Source organism: Corythoichthys intestinalis, chromosome 16, assembly GCF_030265065.1.
Source record: "Corythoichthys intestinalis isolate RoL2023-P3 chromosome 16, ASM3026506v1, whole genome shotgun sequence".
Lineage (NCBI taxonomy): Eukaryota > Metazoa > Chordata > Actinopteri > Syngnathiformes > Syngnathidae > Corythoichthys > Corythoichthys intestinalis.
Genome location: NC_080410.1, coordinates 38,405,066 through 38,426,903, shown reverse-complemented (window position 1 = coordinate 38,426,903; position 21,838 = coordinate 38,405,066). Strand labels below are relative to the sequence as shown.

At 40.3% G+C, this 21,838-nt stretch overlaps 3 protein-coding genes and 1 non-coding gene across 4 annotated transcripts in view; 2 read left to right on the top strand and 2 right to left on the bottom strand.

Annotated features, from left to right (window-relative positions):
• Nucleotides 1–3,954, bottom strand: part of axin1 (axin 1) — a 65,079-nt gene extending 61,125 nt beyond the window's left edge. The window contains exons 1-2 of the mRNA XM_057861582.1: nucleotides 3,780–3,954; nucleotides 2,240–2,415 (exon numbers count right to left, since the gene is read on the bottom strand). The gene's annotated coding sequence lies outside the window, so the exon portion shown is untranslated. The remainder of the gene's footprint in view (nucleotides 1–2,239; nucleotides 2,416–3,779) is intronic.
• Nucleotides 3,955–9,694: 5,740 nt separating this feature from the next.
• trnat-cgu (transfer RNA threonine (anticodon CGU)) lies at nucleotides 9,695–9,766 on the top strand. The gene has a single exon. It is a non-coding gene; the product is annotated as a tRNA-Thr (tRNA).
• A 940-nt stretch (nucleotides 9,767–10,706) lies between these two features.
• The window catches only part of zc3h7a (zinc finger CCCH-type containing 7A), a 69,152-nt gene continuing 58,020 nt past the window's right edge, over nucleotides 10,707–21,838 (top strand). Inside the window, exons 1-2 of the mRNA XM_057861450.1 lie at nucleotides 10,707–10,787; nucleotides 20,120–20,215. Of these exons, the coding sequence (XP_057717433.1) occupies nucleotides 10,743–10,787; nucleotides 20,120–20,215 (141 nt within the window). The 5' untranslated portion in view covers nucleotides 10,707–10,742. The remainder of the gene's footprint in view (nucleotides 10,788–20,119; nucleotides 20,216–21,838) is intronic.
• Nucleotides 11,825–21,277, bottom strand: LOC130932072 (phospholipase A2-like). Its single transcript, XM_057861455.1, has 4 exons — nucleotides 21,107–21,277; nucleotides 16,737–16,914; nucleotides 13,942–14,048; nucleotides 11,825–13,578 (listed from the first exon to the last, which is right to left on the bottom strand). Exons 1-4 carry the CDS (start codon nucleotides 21,141–21,143, stop codon nucleotides 13,430–13,432), a joined length of 471 nt encoding a protein of 156 aa, XP_057717438.1. The 5' UTR covers nucleotides 21,144–21,277; the 3' UTR covers nucleotides 11,825–13,429.

Below are 21,838 nucleotides of genomic sequence, written 5' to 3'. Positions count from 1 at the left end.
CAACACGCTCAACTTTTGTTCAGAATCAGCTTCTTTATCACTGGTTAAGACACAGCATAATTTTTGTTCATTCTCGCAGCTTCGGTCCTTTAAACAGTGTAGACTCTGTGGATCTCCAGAGTTAAGAGTGCATTGTCCCAATGTACTGCGAAATGAGATGAGTCACTGTCTAAAGCAGGGATGCTGAAGTCCAGTCCTCGAGAGTCCCTATCCAGCTTGTTTTCCATGTTTTCCATGTCTCCCTCCTTGAACATGTGTTCAAGGAGGGAGACATGGAAAACAAGCTGGATAGGGACTCTCGAGGACCAGACTTGGGCACCCCTGGTCTAAAGGCTGGGTTTGTCCCGCCCATCGGAATCAGTGCATCTCTGGAGGTCTACGGGCAGTGGGCGGGGCTGGCCCAAACGCTATTTTTCTCTGCATGATGATTGGATTATCTGTCTGAGACTCATCTGATTCCTTTTTGATTGACAGTGAAATGAACGAATCAGCGTTCTTGTTGTTTAACATACACAGGAAGAATTTTTCAATTTTCATTCCGTTGTTTTGAGGTGAATCGGAAACTTCCCTAGTCATCCTCGCACACTTTCTTTGTTAAAAACGACCAATGAAAAATTGACCTTCAATTTGTGATGTATTTTTTTCTGTAACTGCTTGTTTTTTCTGTTACTCTAGTTTCTTTCCCTAGCAAAGAAGCGGGTGCCGGTGAGCTCCACAAAGCACTCACAGGCGGACGTACTTTGAGCTTCTCTTCCTTGAAATACCAGCATCTGGATCAGACATAACAATTTTTAACATAAAAGATAAGCGGGTCGGAATGAAATATGGATTTAAAAATAGGACAGATAAAAAACAATGTTCCAGGTTAATTTTTTTGCTGCATGGCCAAATAATAATCCAGATGAAGGTAACAAGAAATAGTAGAAGAAAAATAGAACAAACTAGGTTTATCTGGTAACTCAATTGCAGTTCCAGCCTTTTCACTTTGTTATTTTTATTGTGTTGAAGGGAAAAGGTACCGTTCTCGCACACACCATATAATTGTTTGCATTAGTATAACACATTCATTTAACTATAGTTTAGGCAGACTCCACTCAGTGGCCTTGAACACAGTAAAGTGAATCACCTTATCGGCGCTCATGAGGGGGAAATGGAAAAATGGTACCGTAGGCACCGTCTAACTGTTTGCATTACTCGAACACATGTAATATAATCAATCAGGGAATAGTATCATTTCTCATATTCACTGTAGGACTGCACTACTCTGACACACCTAATGTAAAATAAATAGCACACCATAGTTTAAAGAAACAGAATAGATACACAACGCCATCTTATCACAGAAGCCCAAAACGTGTGCGCCACGAGCAAGATTGATGCACCAAACTCTGGCAATCAGTCCTCCCGACAAACGAACAAGGACAAAGACCAGCGCGCTTTGTCCTAAAACAAATAGTGCCAGCCCGAATAACAAAGTTGATAGCAGGCGCTTGTGTTGTCAAGACCAGAGCCGGTCACTGTGGCAACCACATCCCATCCATGCACGAACCTAAACAGCCCGAAACCGGCCAGAGAGGGATGATCCCAAAGCAACGCCTGGACACACCTTCGGCCGGCCGACGGACATAAAAAACACTGGACATTGAGATAAGACAGATTTTGCTGCTCGGAAACATGTAGCCTTGTTTTGGATCCAGAATTGTCCCTCAGTCGTCTGTTTTTGCCTTGTTTTTGACCATTGTCAACGAATAAATTGTCAACCTGCTTTCGGCAAGTCTTTTTCAAACTTTTGGAACATTGAGTCAGTACAAAGGGTTAATATCAGAGGTGAACGCGCGAAGTTCCGCCTTCCTGGTTGGCACGCGCGAGGCAGCATCGGCAGAGCGGCACTTTGTTCAGCTGTCACTGTTTCCGTGCGGCTTGTCTGGGGAGGCAAATTTCAACAGTGTGTAATAACTCATGACTCATGAGACATATTATACTAAAGTGTAATAACCTTTAGTATGCTACATAATTGACTATCATTGTCTTTCACATCACACTCAGTCCCTGGTTCGCCTTGAACTCACACCACGCATGGTTTTATCATTGTACATGTGGTTGCGATTTAACATGTATGATCAGTCCTGACCTTTTTCTAGGAAGATTGGAGAGGAAAGATAATCTAATTCATCCCAACGTTAGGCGTGTCTGTACCTAATTAACTGTATGAATTTCAAGCATTGAAATACTGTTTTACCTTGCAGATGAACGCCTTCCCTCTGCATCCTTCAGCTGTATGCCCAATCAGTAAGGATTCCATAGCAAATTTGAGATACGCTTCAGGTTGAAGTAACGTCCACCTCACTTTCATGAAAGGAAAATTCCAACAAAAATGGGACATCGGCGGAGCGTGTCGTTTCCTTCCATTTGTACCTGAAAGAGAAGACAAGACAGTCGTTTTAATTGGTCCCCTAAAGCAATTATACGCGAAGAGGTTATTTTCCACTACTTAATGTCCAAATTTGGTGTGTTTATAACAGCACTTGAGACTTCACAATTGACTGAAAGCCTTATGTCTGTTGAACGTTGATGCCAAAATGTTATTTTCCCTGATCTTTTAATTCAAAGGACAGTTTTTTATCTAGTCTTTCCTTAATTATTACGTCAAGAATGTGGATATTGCAAAGTAATTGGCTGAATTATATTCATTTACAATAATGAAACTGTACTTTGGAAAACTAATAGAAGGTCTGAGTCAAGGTACTCCTACGTAACCTCTCCCTGTTATATCTGAGTAATGGAAAACACATATACATAAAGCAATGTGATAGCAGTAATGAACCATTTCAGTAGTGCAAAAATAGGCAGCTAGAAAGTGGTTCGTAAAAGCTTCTTCTAATGCCAAATTGAGCGGCGGTCAAGCAGTAAAAAGCAACCAAACTGATGTTTTATTTCTCTACATATAGACAAGCAGATGCCGTAGAATCTTCTTCAAATTATTGGCTGAAGAATCACATTCTTTGCGCTAGACAACTTCCATGTTTTTTCTCCCATTGGGGCTTCTCATAAGCCTTTGTTCTCTGTGTCAGTGTGGATTTGAACGCCTGTGTTTAGGCCTTGGATGAAATAGGCTTATCTACGCTATGGATGGACAAAAGCCCATTAAGATGTTTTGAAGAACGCTTCTGCGTTTAAAAGCACACAAAGATGTCCCTCCTCGAAAATCCCTTACAAGGGGAACAATACAGTGCTGCAATGTTCTTATAATCTAAAACCTACAACTTCAACCGAAACATTTGAGACACATGACGTCATTGGGTTAGAATTGGTTTACTTTGAATATTAAATAGCTCTTTCATATTTGTTTTGCCGTCTGGAAAGACTGTCGGAAAATATATGCCGGAGTCCTGCTGATGTTCTTTGTCCCGGCTGAATAGATCATGACTAACAAGACTTGGAGTGGATTAAACGCAGGGGATTGAACAAATTTCAGATTTATTTCAGTGGATATTCCTACTGATAAAGCCAAAGATTCACATAGATGAATTGTTTTAATAAGGTCTACCACGTAATCTCTCTGGTAGGGGAAAGTGCATTGTCAGACTTGGGTTGGATTGAAGACTGCGAAGAAATCAAGGGTTCATGGTCTCCAGCTGCCTTTCGATGGGATGCACATGTATCGGTCACATCAAATGATGTGTTGAGCTTTTGATGACAATCCAGACAAAGCAGTGGCACCAACACTAGGACAGACAATTGAGCGACGACAAACCCCGCCAAGGAACCAGACGTCCTACCTGCAGCTTTCGTTTCCTCTGGGCTTTGCGGCGCTCCGGCGTCGGACTCCGACTCCAGCAGCCTCCTTCGTGGTCCGTAGCAAAAACCGCCGCCATCTTTAATCACCAGCGAGTCCATCTGTCGAGGGTTCTTCCTTTTCCAGTCCTCTCTTTCTCTGTTCCAGCCCCTCTCTCTGTTGCTGATGGCGAAGTGTGGGGGGGGGGGGGCGCTCTTATTTTCCATCCAACATCAAAACCCCGTATCGACAGGCTGGCGGGCCGCCCAGCAGGGGGGCATCTTGAACATGCTGCATTGGCTGTTGTCCTGTTCCACACTGCACGTCGGCTGGCCACACGTGTTCTCTTCGGAGTGACACAAAAGCATTAGGATTCTATGAGCCCGTGGTCTCGGAATATTTTACGTGATTGTCCTGAACACGTACGGTATCTGTGAATAGCGTGTCATCGATTGAGGACATTTCTGTAGGGTAAAATACAATCTTTATAAAAAGTCGATCGAATTCATTTTGCAACTTGTACAGCATGACTACACGAAATATGCTCATCACAGATTGAATGAAAAGAGAAAATAAGACAGATAGGGCTGGACGGTGGGTGAGTGGTTAGTACATTCACCTCACAGTTCTGTGATCAAAGGTTCAATCCCAGTCTCCAGCCTTCCTGTACTGAGTTTGCAGGTTCACCCCTTGTCTGTGTGGGTTTTCTCATCCCAAAAACATGAATTAAACATTCTAAATTGTCCCTAGATGTGTGTCTGAGTGTAGATAGTTGTTTATCAGCATGTGTGCCTTGTGATTGGCTGACAACCAGTTAGAGTGTACCCCACCTACTGCTTATAGTGAAGTAGGATAGGCTCTAGCACCCCCGCAATCCTCGTGATTGGGAGAAATCGGGGGTCGACAGCATCTGCTTTTATACGTCAGTTGAATTTCACACCATCATGTCTGGTAATGTTCAGGGTCACATCAAGCTTACCCTCCTCACAATGACAAGTTTGGTTTTTTCTCCCAATTGAAACAAGTGTAGCTTTGTCATGTTTCAATCCTCCATGGCTGGACTGCAAAAAAAATGGCATGAAGACATGTATGCATTCTTTGCAAGATTGCTTCAAGACCAAAAATTTAATTGATGTTTATGGGTCATGTTAATGGAACTTGTCATACTTGATGAAGAACTGTATGTACAGTATTTATCCTTCTTGGCTCCAATGTCACGTTCTCGACCTGCTGTCTCAGCTGGCGAATTTTTTTAGCAATCTGTTTTCATCTAGTGCCAGGTCAACAACAACAATCAGGTCACACAGCATATTTATGGTCTGTGGAGACATATCTGACGTGTATGTTCAGACTTCTGTCTCTTCCTAATTTAGTCTTGGGGTTTTCGCCTAGACACCTGACTCAGTGTTTTACTCTTTAAAAAAGCCTGTTACACCATGATAATTGCAAATGCTCATACGCTAAAGCCAATTGTACATGCCAGACTTCATCAATAAAACTTTTTACTATCATTGGAAATGTAATATGTTTAAAGGGATCCATGAATATAAAGACTTGTAGTTCATAAAAGTTAAATGTTGTTATGAGTTAAAATAGTTTAATACACTGTATTGAAGCCCCTCTTGATGTTTTCGTTTTTATACAAATTGTAAAATTAGTTCAACTAGTAGGTCGCCATTGTTGTTGATGTCGCAGGGCTGTGACATCACATAGTTACGCTGCCGGCTTCCGGAGTAAGACTCTAGTGACATAAACATGTCGTCTGTTCAACCCTTTCAATTTGAACCCGAGTGAAATATTTATGAGCATGACAGCACTGTCGATATTTCACAAAACGAGCAGAAAAAGCAAAATGAACAGGAAAGATGGGTTGAGCCGAGACGAGGGTATGAGCATGACAGCATTGTCGGTATTTCACAAAACGAGCAGCAAAAACAAAATGAACAGGAAAGACGGGATGGGACGAGACAAGAGTAGGAAAAAAAAACGGTGTTCTGCCAAAATGTGCTACACCGGCGAAACGTCCTACGAGAGGCGAATTTGACACCCAAAGTACTACCGTATGCTTTCAGCTTGTTTTGTTTAGATGCATACAAACAGAACATACTAAAAGCTGCCTTAAGAAAATACTTTACGTAGTAATATCAAATGAGGGTGGTTTATATACGCTACGTGACTAATGTGGTCAACAGATAAAAAATGTGCTTAAAGCTACCACATGAAAACACAATGCTTAAAAGCATGAGAGGGAAACACATGTAAAAGGTATTTTGAGGCAATGAAAAGGAAATAAAAAACTCAATAAAACCACAAATAGTAAGTACTCGACGCTTTTAACCGATGACCGCATGTGTTGGACGACTTGCCGCGGAAGGGCTCAAATACACCAGACGCATCTTCGTTCTGGGTCCGGCTAGGCTCTGTGTTGACTGCGTGCCCGGCAGTACGTTACAAACAGGCAAAACATACCGGCTGCACACGGCTGCAGTCCGCCAACTCCGTCCCGTCGTAATGTGGCATTCAAAGCAACGACAAACACATGTAGTCTGTACTCATCAGAGAAGCAGAGAGAGAGGTGGACTTGATTTGATTGAACATTTTTCCCCCCGATTTTTTTGTTGTTTTGCTTTTAGCATGAGTTTGCGACACTATTTAATTACTATATTAAGTTACATAACTTGCATAAAAACTCCCCGTCCATCCTCACAGCTTCTGCTATGGTGTTCTATGTGTAATATTCTGATTGGATGTTTTCCGAGGCACCCTGAAGTGCACTCTACGGTGATGTCGTTTTGTTCATGTGATGCACGAGTGAGAAAGTGACAGTCTACTGAGAGCGATGGGTTGAGGAAGTGTTGTTCGCGCGTGTGTTAATAAAAACAAAGTTGTCAGCACTTCGTGTGTTTGATATAATTGCCAGAAACACACACATAATAGGACACCTTGCAGCTCCCTTTTTAATGCTGTCCCGATAATAATGATCTGCTGCATTACAAAATCACTTTGTGACTTTCCACCTCCATGATTAAACATTCTTCGTCCATGTTCGTTGGTGTTTAAACCGTGAATAAGGCACTGGGCTGTTGACTCCAGGCCTGGATAGAAAATAGCCTAAACCATCCGGCGGGCGCCGGCACGCCAGAGATGGTCAGCGGTCAAACCAGAGCATTGACGTGGCCGGTATATGTTGAACAAAAGAATATAATTGGAACGGATTGGCTCCAGCGCTATTTTTTGCTAGCCTGGTACTTCAGACTCACCGCTGTTCCAGCTATTGAGTCTGGCCCCCATTAAGCGCATAAAATTTCCAGGGCGGAGCAAGCCACAGCAAACAGACAGCAGAGTGGACCAATCAGCGACGGGCGGGACGAGGGACTGGCGCTTGGAAGTAAACATACGAGGAGAGCGACTGTTGACAGACTGTTGTCAATGACTTGTGTCAATGTGTTTTTGGTAATTTAAAACTGATTTTACCGTGGATTGGAACATATTCTTGGCTCTCATGTTCGCCATCTGTGTCGTTGCAGAGACGAATTCCGACGCGGAAGAGTGACGTTGCTCGTTAAGAACACGTCACGCAAATAAACGAATCTGATTTGTCGGCTGATTTTGTACTTGCTTGAGAGGCCGTTAATGGGCTGGGTCCCAGACTATACTCTCAGTGTTTGGAAAAACACAGGGAGAACAGTCTGGCCGTGCCAGGCAAATTTTTTGCTGGAGCCGGACTGAACCCGGAACGAAGATGCATCTGGTGTATTTGAGCCCTTAAAGGGATTGTAGTCTAGTATAGACCCTACTCACATGACGTCACAACCACGCCCCCGCGCCATGTTGTCCGTCAACTTGTCAATTTGTTGATGCATTACCGCTACGTAAATTCCTCCTATTATGGCATGTTTTTCTGCTCGTTAACATTAATAATCAAAATGGTGAAGGCGTGTGTGGCGGTCGGTTGCAATAACAGAGAAGATAGACGGAGAGAATTCTACCAGATTCCGAGAGACACGGAGAGCAGAGCGAGATGGGCTGCTGCAATTCGACGAGAAAACTGGGCTCCAAACGATTACCACAGATTATGTAGTAGTCATTTTATATCTGGTAAGATGCATTTAATATATATTTAGAGGGTTTTGGGCTGACAAGCACAATTAAGATCATTGCTAGGCTAATCGCCGACAACATACACTCAGACGTTGTGAATGAACTACCTGAAAATATATAATTATAAGGGGATAATAAGACAGTTGTCATACAATTAATTTACAATTTCACTATTGAGGTCAAAAGCCAAAAAATAAATTCAAGTAGGGACAATCTGGAGTAGTGCTATCGCACTTCATATTTATTACATATTATATATGTATGTAGTGAGACTGCTATCGCTAAACCATATAAACATTAAAAGCCCTAGCGCCATTGACAAATGACATGAAATACATTAGACTTGACAGTGGATGTTAGCAAGAACAAAAGATTTTGAATTGAAAATTTCGTAACTCACCTTCCCGAGCACAAGATAGATTCCTGCCGAATTTTCGTGGACGAGGACCTGTTTCACCCAACCAGCAACAAAGTATTTATAAGCCTCCAAGCTCTTAAAGTTTTTCAAACTTTCGTGAGAATAGGCTGATTTTGTGTGGACAAGATAGTTGTAAATATCAGGGTAGCAGATGTCAGGCAGAGACGGCGAAGACAGCCGGTCGAAAAACATCGATTTAGGCATCGAATATGGATCTGGAGAATGGATAAACTGAAGCTTTTCCACATAACGCCTTTTATGCAACGCATCCAATGAGTTTACAGCGTCAGATAACACCGGGGCTTCCATGAATTGCTCTATAAATTGCACGACTAATTGAAACCATTGAGAATAGGGCTAAAAAATGACGGACAATATGGCGGCCGGATACAGCGACACGTCATTTTGTGACGTAGGTGAGTAGGGTCGATAGTGACAGTGACAATCTATGTCATCACCCCGATCGTCCATAAAACATGGCGCCCTTCGTAGGTCTAAACATGTACTAAATATTAAAGATTTTTAAATCAATGGCAGTATTTTATGTGCTTCTAATATTAAGTAAAAGAGAAAAACTGTGGCTTATTAGAGCCTACAAGTCTTTAAGTCCGAGGTTCCCTTTAAAACTTTTTTTTAAACGGGCTTTGGAAGTGTACAGGTACAGGACTTTTTTTGCCACACAGAGACAGAGAGTTTAATACAGGTCAAGGTGAATTATCAATTTCTGATTTTCCCAGGAAAATCAATCCCAATGGAAAAAGACTCAAATTCATTTTTAAAAAGATCGCCTATAAGATCTTTCTCACTCTCTCCTACCCTCTTCCAAAAAAGGCCCCTCAGGCGAGGATATCTTTGATGTTTTTTTGCGGAGAAACACAGTGAGACGACGCAGTCAGACTTCATGCATATTGCAAGGTTCTGGAAGAACAGGGGAAATCACAGTCAGCTGTGTACTTTTCCGCATTATTAATTGTTTGCTATGGAAGCTTAATGTCGGGACTTTCTGCTGCGGCTTGGCGTAGGGTTTTGTTATACAATTTCCCAAAAAGCCAATTTTCTAATTGTCAATTAGGAGTAGAAAAATCACAATTAAAAAGAAAAAAAAAAAAACCCAAAAAAGTGATGCTAATACATTTTCATTTAAAATGCTAGAAATGCGAAACTCCTTGCCAGGTTCTCAAAAAAAGATGCTAGCTCATTTAAGGGATTTTCTCACGTACTTTAAATTGAATCTCAGCAACTTAATATTTTGTATGATATTATTATCACATCGCATCATGCCCTTTATGTAAAACCCAGAAACTCATATCGTCATATGACATTTAACAAGTAAACGTTGCCAATTTGACACAGGTTTTAGAACACACTTCTTATTGCGCATGTGTAAAACGAAGGGCGCAGGCGCGGTGGCCAAGTGGTAAGGCGTCGGTCTCGTAAACCGAAGATCGCGGGTTCGAACCCCGTCCGTGCCTTTTGTAAATAATGGCGCGGTCCATTAATCCATGCATGATGCGGTCGTTTGGTTTCATGATACATTAAATTATGTCTTTATCTCGATATTCTAAGGACCTCTGAACATATGTAGCGGCTTTACGAGAAACAAAAAGTCCACTGAAACTTTTTTTTCTTATATTTAAAAAAAAAAAAAAAAACAGTAAAGTAGATTTATGTGTTCCTTCCGTTACATCACTTATTGTTCAAGAACTAGAAAATAAACGTCGTCAACAGCTAAATGTCAATGGAGTTCAGCAGTCAGTATCTGGCGTCCTCTCCTGGTTCTTTTAGGTAGCTCTACACTGTCCAAGAGCTCCTCGGCTCACAGTTTTGCTAAATTTGATTGTTTTGTATGCCTGACCTAAAACAAGGTTTCATATTATTTTCTTCTTATCGTCTTCTTATTTTCTCTCCGCAAATAAATATCTTGCCCTCTCAAATCAAAATTTTAGAAGTTGAAAAAAAAAAACAATTTTTTTAACACGCTCACAAAAGTAATATATTACAAATTGACAGATTAATCCGCACTTAAAATACAATAACTCCATATACAAAATCTGCAAATAGCTTCTTAATATGGTAATTTATGCATGTAACTTGCTGTGATAGGCATGAGTTGACACTTCGGCGAAGAACGTTCAGGAGATATGCTGTGTGCATGTGTTTCGGGAGATCTGATTTCCCAAGTTGGAAAATCGTTCTGATTTGCTGTAAAGTCGTAATATGGGGGATAAAAACATGGTAGCTACAAATAGGAGTAGCCCATTTTAATGTCCCAACGATATGTCACAAGTTGAATGACTGTTTGGCGCCTTTTATAGAAACTATGCAATACAAAGTCATTTTTTCGATTACTCCAACAACACGTGAATGCAGCATCCATATTAACATGTGCGCCAAAGCGAAGTATGTGCTAAACTGCTAACCAGGGCCCTGGTGCTAAATTTGCTAATCATGCAGTGGCTGTCGGGTGCAAGAAACATCCCACCTGCTTTACAGGTTAGTGCCAGATAAACTGCCCATCCAGTGTTCGTTTTTATTACCTACTGCATGTGTTGATGTTTGGTCGCCTATTCCCATGAATTGTGAATTTAACAACTTTACTCTTAACGAACCTGCTCTGGTCTTGAATTAAAGTAGCAGACAGCAGCCATCTTTTAGCCTACGAGCTATGTGAATACAATGACAAAAAAAAGCAATTTTAGTGAGAGGCTGTCAAGAGCTTTGTCAAATGTTGTGTTTATACAGTACGTGGTATTTTAGCTGTATCAATACTGATGCTATTTTTTGCTGTTTGTTTATATTATCTAAAGGAATCAATCTGTATGAATTAATTGCCTCTCATTGACATATAACCTTTTTTGTAATTTTGTATGTGTGCTCATCATAATTTCCTGCTGTTTTACAAGCATTTTATGTGTTACTGCAGTCCCTGTAATTTGTATAAAGATGTATTCTTTTTTATTTGTATATGATTCAAACAGCATTACTCTTGCAAATGTATGGTTTAAAGCTATTTGCTCGCAGCAAGGAAGAATGAGAGAGGTAAGCTAGGTAAACCCCTGAGGCAACATTAACCACTTTTAGGTCACAAATTACCAGTTGAGAAATTAGTTGCATAACCAGGCATGAAAAACTCAAATATTTTGGCGAAATTCGTCGTTTTGAAGTAAAAATGGGTGACCTACGTGAATTGTGTGGATCCGAGGAGAAAAATTTAAAAGGGGGGGGGTCAGGAGATTTTTGTAAATGTCGGACGCTTGCTATGCAAGCCGGGAAAGCGGCACAAAGCCGAAAAAGTGCATAAAAGGTCAAAAAGGGAGCAGACGTCCACTTATGCACTTTTAATAGACAAAAATAAATAAATCCAGCTCAACCACTCGGGAGTACAACGGCCCATGCACACATGATCACACTTGACTCCCCAAAAAGTAGGTAGCAACTGAAGAAGAAAGTGAACATACAACATAAAGAGGTACCACCGTGTGGTGGATGTCCTAAGGAACAAAGAGGATCACAGAAGTGACCGTTACATAGTCTCCCCCCGATGAGAAAAAGGCTGTCCACAGCCGTACACAGCTAAATATGATGTTAAACAATACAATCAAATTATTATGTTATGTTAACAATAAAAATGTTAACAATAAAAAAGTAGAGCAGCAGAGTGCAGGTAGAGGTGAAAAAGAGATGGAAAGTGATGAGCAGAGGTGAATTGACTATAAACAAGGGATGTCCCAATTTTGATTTGAATACAGATGGCTTAAAACCACAAAAAAGGGTCACTTTATTTGAGAAACTTGTATTGTGGTTTGATTTTGCATAGTTTAAAGCACTATTTCTGACTTTTTTATGACAGATAAGTGGTAAAAAAAATTTTTGCTTGCTCGCCAGTGCCTCGCTGGGCCCCACATATGATGCCCCCTACACATTTCTGACTTTCCCCTCATACATGCCTACCTACAACTGGCCCTGTTTTATAATGCCATTTTTCAGCACATTGAGATTTTACAGGATAAAAAGTGTTTTTCACAAAGTCATTTTTTTCATAATGTCTTTTTCCACAATGGCCTTTTTATTTACTAATGTCGTTTTTACAGCACAACGAATTGTCTTCTGGCTAGTCTGGCTAGCTGCGCTAGCATTTGGCAGCATCACTTTCAGAGTTACTCATAGAAGTTGCGAACCGCTTGGATAGTAACGAAAGGCCTTTACTTCAGCCTGAATGAGGATTTCAGCAGCAGTGTGTTTTTGATTAGATGCTTTTTGGAAGTTTACCTAACAGTTCATCGGCGCTACCAAATGCTAACGACCAGACGGTACCAAACGCTAGCCCAGGCCTTTGTAGAAAAAGAAATTATGAAAAAAAATCTTTGTAAATAACGCGTTATCTTGTATAATATCATTGTGCTGAAAAACGACATTATGAAATAAAAGGCTATTGTGGGAAAAAGCGTGATGAAAAAAAAAAAAAATACTTTGTGAAAAACGCTAAAATCTTTTTTATAATAATATCTTATTTTACAATTTAAGGGCCATATTACAGAATTTTTCTGTTATTTATCATAATGGTAATTATTTCAAAATTTTGTTTTTATTTCTTTAATTTTGACCCTTTTGAGGTTCCATAGCAGAGACCCAAATCAAGAACGATCAACTCAAAATAATTTACACCCGAAAATCATTCATTCATTCATTTTCCATGCCGCTTAACTGTTCAGATTTTGCTGAATAGTTCTTACCTTTCTCATGGGTTTTAGGCTTACTTCAGTAAAAGACTAAGGTTAGTCTAGACTAAGACAAGGTTAGTCAGTCATTAATATTGAAAAAGTTCATTTTCCCATTCTCCATCCAACTACTTCACATAAGGCCTTATGCGGTCACTCCATTCAGTTACATAGTGGAAAACATACTTGATGTGATTCATCAAAGTCTTTAAAAATGTAAATAGAAACCCCGTTACTCCAATAGCTGACTCACTGTGTTCCCACTTGGCCAAAAGAGCTATTATTCTACTACTACAAGGCATTGAATGTCTCATTCAGTAATTAAGCGTTTAGAAGTACCACTGTGAAGACATGTTATTTAGTGTTCATTGATTATAAACCTTGTCTTTTTTCCATTTGTATAAATTTCTGTTTGAGTCAGTAAATGGTACACATTGGATGGTGATTGCCACACCACCAATTTGGCCACAGGGCGTATTTCCTTTTGTAGGGCGAATTTCTCAGGCACTTGGCAGCTGCTCGGTCACACTTGCACAGGAATCTCTCACACGTGTCCGTCAAATCATCTACAAAGTGTAACACACTTGTTAGTGAATGGCACAAAAGGTGATTTTACAGCATGACACAGATTATACAGTATATGATGCAGATGATTATCAACATTGCATATAGTAGACATTAAGCTTTTAAAACAATAGAAAGGTTTATGATCTGTTTCCTTAGTTTGAGTGATGTAAATGTTATTACTCCAAAGATATTGTGTGGTCAATATAAAACCAGTTCATTTTTAGAGCAAGACTGGATCACTGTCAATTTCAGCCAATGGGTTGAGGGCCTTGTGAGATTTATTGACCTCGGTGAATGCATGATATCAATTCTTGGCATGGTATTTTGATTAGATGTTGCCATGAAAGAAGTACAAAACATACCACAATCAGGTTTCCCGTCATCACATGTCCAATCGTATCTGTCGGTTTTGGTGTGACAACCTTGGCGCTCAGCACTGTCATAGCAGCAGTCATGTTTGTGGCAGCACCTATGGAGAAAATGAAGATTTATGTAGTGTATGTAAGGGTTAAACTGAGTTTAGGCACTGGGCAGGGTCAGAAAGTGTTGGGTGGCTTCACACGTTATTTTAAAGCAGGCAGGGGGGTGCATGGCCACAAGGGTGTTTAGTTAGCAATTGGCAGCTTTGCGGTGGAAATGAAAAGATGGAGACGATTAAGAATTGGGTGTGGAATTGAGAAGTGACTGTGAAGCTGGTTTAACTCATTGCCTGCCATCGACCACGATAAATATCCATTTCATTTAAAGTGGGAGGAATGGCTGTGACTGCTCGTCTTACAGTTGCATTGACAGCACTCGACATCCAATCCATTTGGATTTAGTAGGCGAATGAAATGAACATTCGTTCTACGTAGGAGTGGGAACCTCTTGGTACGTCATTATACAATACGATTTGCGATAACGAAAATGATGATTTGACGATATGGCAATACAACGATTATACATAACTTGTTCAGGAAATCATTCTAGAATATTCTACAAACAACTAATAAACAGAGAAGCAAGCTTCTACTGTGAATTGGAATGAGTTTATCACTAGTAGACGTCCAATCCATTTGAAGTGGGGGGGATGGCAGCGAATGAACATTCATTCGCTGCCATCCCTCCCACTTCAAACGGATTGAACGTCTAAGGCTGTCAGTGACAGCCAATGCCAGGCAATGAGGCAATTTTGGGCCATTTAAGGTCATTTACCTGTTGATTTTCAGTTACTTCCTGTTGATTTTGGGGTATTTTATGGGTCACTTCCTGTTTATTTTGAGTAACAGAACAGGAATCACCCGAATCAATAGGCAGTGATGTGTGTTTCTAAGACCCGTGTGCATCTATAAGAGCTGTGTACACAAACCCTTCTTGTACTGTTTAACCTTTATTGTTGTTGTTGTTTTTGAGATGTTAATAGTTAGCGCCAAGCGCTAAGATAATTCGCTAACGTGTATTTATATGCAGAACGTGTAAAACCATGTTTAAGTACAGCGGTAACACTACAAACATGTGAAATAGTACAGAAATCTGTGGAAAACAAAGTATATTGGTTATAAGAAGTCTTTCTAAAGACACTTTGTTTCGAGAAAATGTGGAATTCTTTCCACCTGTGTGAATTTTATTGTATTGTTGAGAGAATTAAGTACTCCCTTTAAAATGGTTAATGTTTTTGCACTTTTTTGTAAAAAAAAAAAAAAAAAAAAAAAAAAAAAGAAAGCAGCTTAAGGGCAGTTTTTTGATGTATGGGCATGTTTCCCTCGTTCCTGTTGAATCATTAGGATATTTTAAATAAATAATGGACATAAATTTGTTTGGCAATGGCTACTGTATTAATTAGTAATGCACGATGCATCGATAATCGCGATAGCCGCAATCATCGTCAATACCGTGATCATTGTTCAATAATCGAATCGTAGCGTCCTGAATCGGAATCGAATCGTGGGGCTTCCCAAGAATGTCCTGAAAATCGGACAGAATAACTGTAAATGCTCTGGTTTTGAATGAACAAACATTCCCAGTCTAAATGAGCACCATCAATGCGGCCTTAAAGTTAACTGAGACACTATTATGGTGGAAGATTTTGTATTCTTCGTGGGAGTTTTCCCCAAATCATACTAAATAATTAAAGCACTATGGCACGCTACAGTGACGACAGTGACTCTGACGTGGACCTCACAACAATGTTGGAGTTTGTCAGGGAACGCGTGTTTGCGTACTGCTGAGCTCCCGAGTGAAGATTGGTCAAGGTGGAAATATTATTTTTTTGTGAATAAATGTGCATAGTGGAAGCTTCTCCCCTTTTTGGTACTTTTATACACGTATCCTAGCTACCATACGTTACAATGTACAAGACATGGATTACACAAGGTGTGCTCTTTGGCCTGTACTGTATGTAAAGCACACGACATCTCTGGATGCTAACAATCTACATAATTATATTGGGATAAGTTTGAAAACGCAATATGCTTACCTTGAATATCTGCTAATAAAACCGGATTTCCAAATAGCATACACTTTCACTCCCAACCGGAGTTCCAAACAGCATACACTCTCGCATCACCACTTTTGCCCAACTTTTGTCTTATCAGGTATTTGCTGCACGCATTTTTCCCTGAAGGTCGTCTTGTGAACTGCTCTGCTCTTCACTTTCCAGATCTGGTTCAAATAGGAAGGGTAGAACTGACGACATGTTGGGAAAGCTAACGAGTGACACGCTGGAATTTCGCCTTGGGACCAGTGACGTCACGCACTGCGACGTAACAAGAATGGCGACCTATCACTTAAAATAATTTTACAAACTTTATTAAAACAAAAACATTAAGAGGGGTTTTAATATCAAATTATTATAACTCGTACTAACACTTATCTTTTAAGAATTGTCTTAAAAATAGAGGATCCCTTTAAGACCTGCAGTATGAACCTAGCCTAAGTTTATATGGCATTTGAGGGTTAGCAAACTCCTTCCCAAAAGGAAATTGGGAAACAGCAGATTATTTCATGAGCACTAATTCATACCCTGCGAACCACATAATGTATATGTTGGTCATATATAGGGTGTCAGCTTTTTTTAGCACTATAATCCGGTACACCAGAGGCGATATTTACAGAAAACAATAAAAGCAGCCTTGAAATTGTGTGGTAGAGTAGAGGAGGGTTTGCAATTCGCACTCACCAGTCAGTCCTATCCCGGGGCCAGCCTTGGCCCCCGAGTCCACAGTAGCACCCGTACGAAAGGTAAGCCAGAGGCGATCTGCCTGTACTGCACTGGATCATTCCCGCCAGCTCTAGCACACCTCTTTTAGAGCGCTGGGACGAGAATGTGACCGCAGTGGCTACAGAAGCGGAAGCCACTGAAACACAGATGGCAACAGCCAAGATCAGCTTGGTGTGATTAACATATTTCAATATTCATATAGGCTTGGTGCAAACACAGCTAAAAAATGAAAACGAAGTCATAGCATAATTTTAGATTCATTCATATTCTGTAGTATTTGCCCTAATTTGGTTTGCAGGTGAAATGGTGTTTACCTTAACTCACATTGAGTAAAATGTGGACTACAACCTGAACTGAGATACAACAAGGGGTGAAAGCTGGCCGGAATGGTTTTCCGGCATGAGATTCGGGGCCGGAACACCGGCATACGGTGCTTTGATCCCGAAAATACGACGGCAACTGTCAAAACCCTATGTTAAAAAAAACCTGCCAGGCTGTCACACACGCATCTCCTCTCCAAGAAGAAAACAATCTACCAACGTTAGATTTACGTATTCAAGTGTCCACAACAAGCATAATATAACCAGCTGCTGCAGTTAACTTAGTCTGACGAGTCGGGTCACTGCCTTGAACTCAGTTGTCTTTTCAGTTGGCTGACATACTTGTCTTATCTATCTTATTGTTTTAATAAGTATACACTTTCGGTTTCACCCACACCAGTTGTACAGTATAGACTAAACTTCTTACAACATAACATCACGTGACTCAATGAGTAATCACACTGGATGCTTGGTCGTATAGTTCTAACTACTTGAGTCCTTACACCACAGTATTGACATGTGATCAGCAGAGAATAGCCCCTTTCACACACATATCCTGGTAAATTCCCGGGTAAGGTGACGTGAGATTTACTAGCGTCATTGCTTTCACGAATGGAGTGTCACGGGAATGACGCTGGTTGGACAATTTCACAGACTTGCCCCGTGTTGCCCACTCGGCGCTCTCTCTGCGGGGAGGGCTGCTGGCGCAATTTTAGAGCCTGGACATTACGTCATTTTTGGTCAGTATCAGCTGTAACATTCTGTAGGTCAGATCGTGGTTTGTTACCGAGCCGGTTGTGGGAGCGTTCCCCACGTCGTACCAGCAGCCAATTCAAGCTCATCAAGACTGTTTTTAAGCTCAGGCGATCCAAGAGAAGGGTGCTGAGATATTAACTTGCCGGGCGCCGATCGACACCGTGTACTCTCGAATTTCATGCATTTGCTAGCTTGTTCGTCTGCCGCCCTTGTTTTGAAATCCCCGACATTGTACTGGTATTTGAGTGTATTTGTTTGGTTGTCTTATCGGCTCTCTACCTACCGCCTAGGTTAGTATTATTGATCCCCGTCGATCTACTGTCATTGTGTTATTCCCCTTTTTCCGTGGTTGCGTGTATTTTTGTTTGTATTTAATAAACCCTTGAACGCATCCCTCTGTTGTTTTTTGCTTTGAGGTACAACCTTGTTTCCGCAGTTGTGGACCCTAACATCGGCAACATAATAAACCACACATTTCCAAAGATTGATGATCTACTCTCTTCCTCGGGTCTACGATCCAGTAACAATTTAATTTCCTTATTTTTTCAGTTTAATTTAGCTATTTCTGCCTTTTGCCATATTGCGAAGAAAGAGGAAGTGATGATCGGCCCGCCATGATATTTACGTAATCAGCCATCGTGCTGTGACCCGAGAATTCAATGCTTGCTTTCACATAAGCCTCATCCCGGGACTTTCCCTGGCATTATACTGATACTAAGGCTATGTTCATACTACAGGTCTTAATGCACGAATCCGATTTTTTTGTTTTTTTCCGACTCGAGTAAGGCATTAACTTGACGGTATGAACGTGACAAATCGCGTAGAACTGGACGATTTCAAATCCGATCTGGGTCACTTTCGTATGTGGTTCAAATCCGATCTGAGCCACATTTTTCCAGACTGTCGCGGCGGTCTGTACTGTCCAGTCTCTCAAATCGGAATTCATGCAGCAATTACGTCATCAAAAAGCGAGAGAGACGCCACAGTAGCGGTGCAGCTGTGCGTTATTAGCGCCTAGCTTGCCTTGAACACGGCTTTTTAGGAAGGGTCGGACTTGACAACAGTCATTAAAAAATAAAAATGGGTTGAGGATGAGCCTGAGAATGATTGGTTTTCTGTCTGCTCCATATAAGCAATATTTCAACATTGCTTACACGGCCGAGAGTCAGGGCAAACTGCGCGTATGTGTGTTTGACATGCACGAACAGTGCGTGCATGCTATCGATCCATAAACTTTGAATGTAAACCTAAACTGGGATTATTTATGTCTGTTATTTGTGTCTTCTTTTTAAAAAGCAAAATATGATATACCTGGAATGACGGATGACAGCCAGCGTGTGTGGTCATTTGTTTTGATGCTTCTGCGCATGCGGGTCGTCTTGCTCAGCGCAAGTCGGACTGCGAATTAGTGCGCATGCGTAATACTTGAATGGTCTCAATGGACAAAGGCAGTCTGAACGGGCACGCCAAAAAAAGAGATATGACAAAAAATCGGATTCGTGCATTAAGACCTGTAGTATGAACGGAGCCTAAGATGTGACCCGTGAAATGTCCGCATAATCAGTCGACCCGGGAAATTGCCTTCACGTACAAGGACTGCCTGTTTAAATCCCGGGATTTTCACTGTGTTTCAGTGTGTGTGAAAAGGGGTTATGAGTAATCACACTGCATGCTGGGTAGTGTTGTTCTAACTCCTTACACAGCAATACTGACATGTGATCAGCAGAGATAGTTAGCTCTGATTGGTTCAAATGCACATGTTTTCTGGAACAGCCAAAAAAAAAAAAAAGAACAAAGCTAATTGTATTGATGCGATAAAAAAGAGCAATGCAACAGAAAATTGATCAGTCTTTCAGAAAGGAAAGAGTTGAAGTGGCTTATTTATTTAATCTACTGTCAATCATTTGTTTAGACTCGTCAAGTGTCATAGTAAATTCTCACTGAAGGTAAAAGACCTATGACTGAACATGTGTGGAACTATGTACTAAGCAAAAACAGGTGAAATAACTAAAAACTAGGGCTGTCAAACGATTGAAATTTTAATCGAGTTAATCACAGCTTATAAATTAATTAATCGTAATTAATCGCAATTCAAACTATGTCTAAAATATGCCATATTTTTCTGTAAATTATTGTTGGAATGGAAAGATAAGACACAAGACGAACATAAACATTCGACATACTGTACATAAGTACTATATTTGTTTATTAAAACAATAAATCCACAAGATGGCATTAACATTATTAACATTCTTTCTGTTAAAGGGATCCATGGATTGGTGGCGACCTTCGCGTCAGAGAGTTCAGAATGAAATTCCAGCCACTTTTCACCCCTGGAGACAACTGCAACCCACTCCTCAGGTGAACATACTAAACTATACGTACTTCACTACACAATCTGATTTATAATCTGAACTTCATAACTTTGGAGGCAGAAATGGGAAACACTACTAGTAGTATAGTTCAGAATCAGAATGCCCTTTATTGTGATTTTACAACAAGTTGCAGAATAAAATTGGAGCTTCCCTCTATCTGTGCAGAGAATGCCAAATATAAATATAAAAACACGGATACTAAAACCAAAGAAAAGCTAAAAAGTTGTATAGTTAGTTTCCAGAAGGGCTTGGACATTCAAAACTATTCTTGCCAACTCAGATGTTTGACTTTACACTTATTCATAGGAAACTGCTCACATTTCTCGTCAGACTTTGAAATAAGTATGGACAGAAATGTATGTGTGAATAACCTAAAGCAACAGGTGTTTATAACCTGAATAAAAGAAGTTTTTAGCAATTTTTTTTTTCTGAAATCCAACTGAAATTGTTTTGAGAAGTCCTTTTAAGGACACAATCGGTCATTCTGCTCCCAGGTTGTGTCATTATACCTAGCCAGCTGCACATGCACATTTGGACTTTTTGAAAACTTCCACTTCACTTCCAAACCAAAAGCCAATCCACACGTGTCAAAAGCTCACTCAACTTTCTGAGAGTGGAAAAAAAACTTTCAAGAAAAACTATGGAAAGCCACACTTACATACTGTACAGTATGTTCACTTGTCCAAGTATGACAGATTGGTCTAAGTAGGTTTTATCTTCACCACTATATTCAAAAATGCAGGATTTTAGTTCTTACTCTTGACCTAAAATAAGACAAGTTCTCCATTCAAGCTGTCTTTTTCATTGGCTGCTTGTACATGTTTAAAAAGACGTTTTTTTTTTTTCCCCCCATGCTGAAGAAAAAAGGTCAACATACCTGCAAAGAGTAAAAGTGTCCAGTGAAAGGCAGCCATGGCTTGTGACAGGCAGGAAGGCAGGCAGGCTGCTGAGCTTTACAATGCTCACATCCGCGCTGTGAGTGTGTAACTGAGTGGGGATCTTTTTTTAGAAGTTGTCTGAATAATCTCCTGAGCATCACCATTGGCCAGCTAAGCCTATCCAGTGTTTAGCAAAATGGTTCACCAGCAGTTTTTTTGTCTAGTTACCTTAGGTAGCACAAGCGCAATAACGAAAATTCAGATTTATCCAATTAAATTAAGAGTGCGGTTTTGAACTTTATCCGACTGATACACTGGTACTGGTACTTTTTGATAACTGCATTTCTCTGGCCCAAATAACAAATTGACATACAAGTGTTGCCATATTAAATCTTTTTTTTGTTATGTTTTTAAATGCGGTAGTCCAGCACCGTCACAGAGGAAGGCCATCATCATTTATGTGTGCAATATCTAAGATCAGATTGTTATTATTTTATCTGTTCTTTACTGTTATATAGGGCTGTCAAACGATTAAAATTTTTACTCGAGTTCATCACAGATTAAAAATTAATTAATTGTAATTAATCGCAATTCAAACCATCTCTAAAATATGCCATATTTTTCTGTAAATTATTGTTGGAATGGAAAGATAAGACACAATATGAACATAAACATTCAACATACTGTTCATAAGTACTATATTTGTTTATTATAACAATAAATCTACAAGA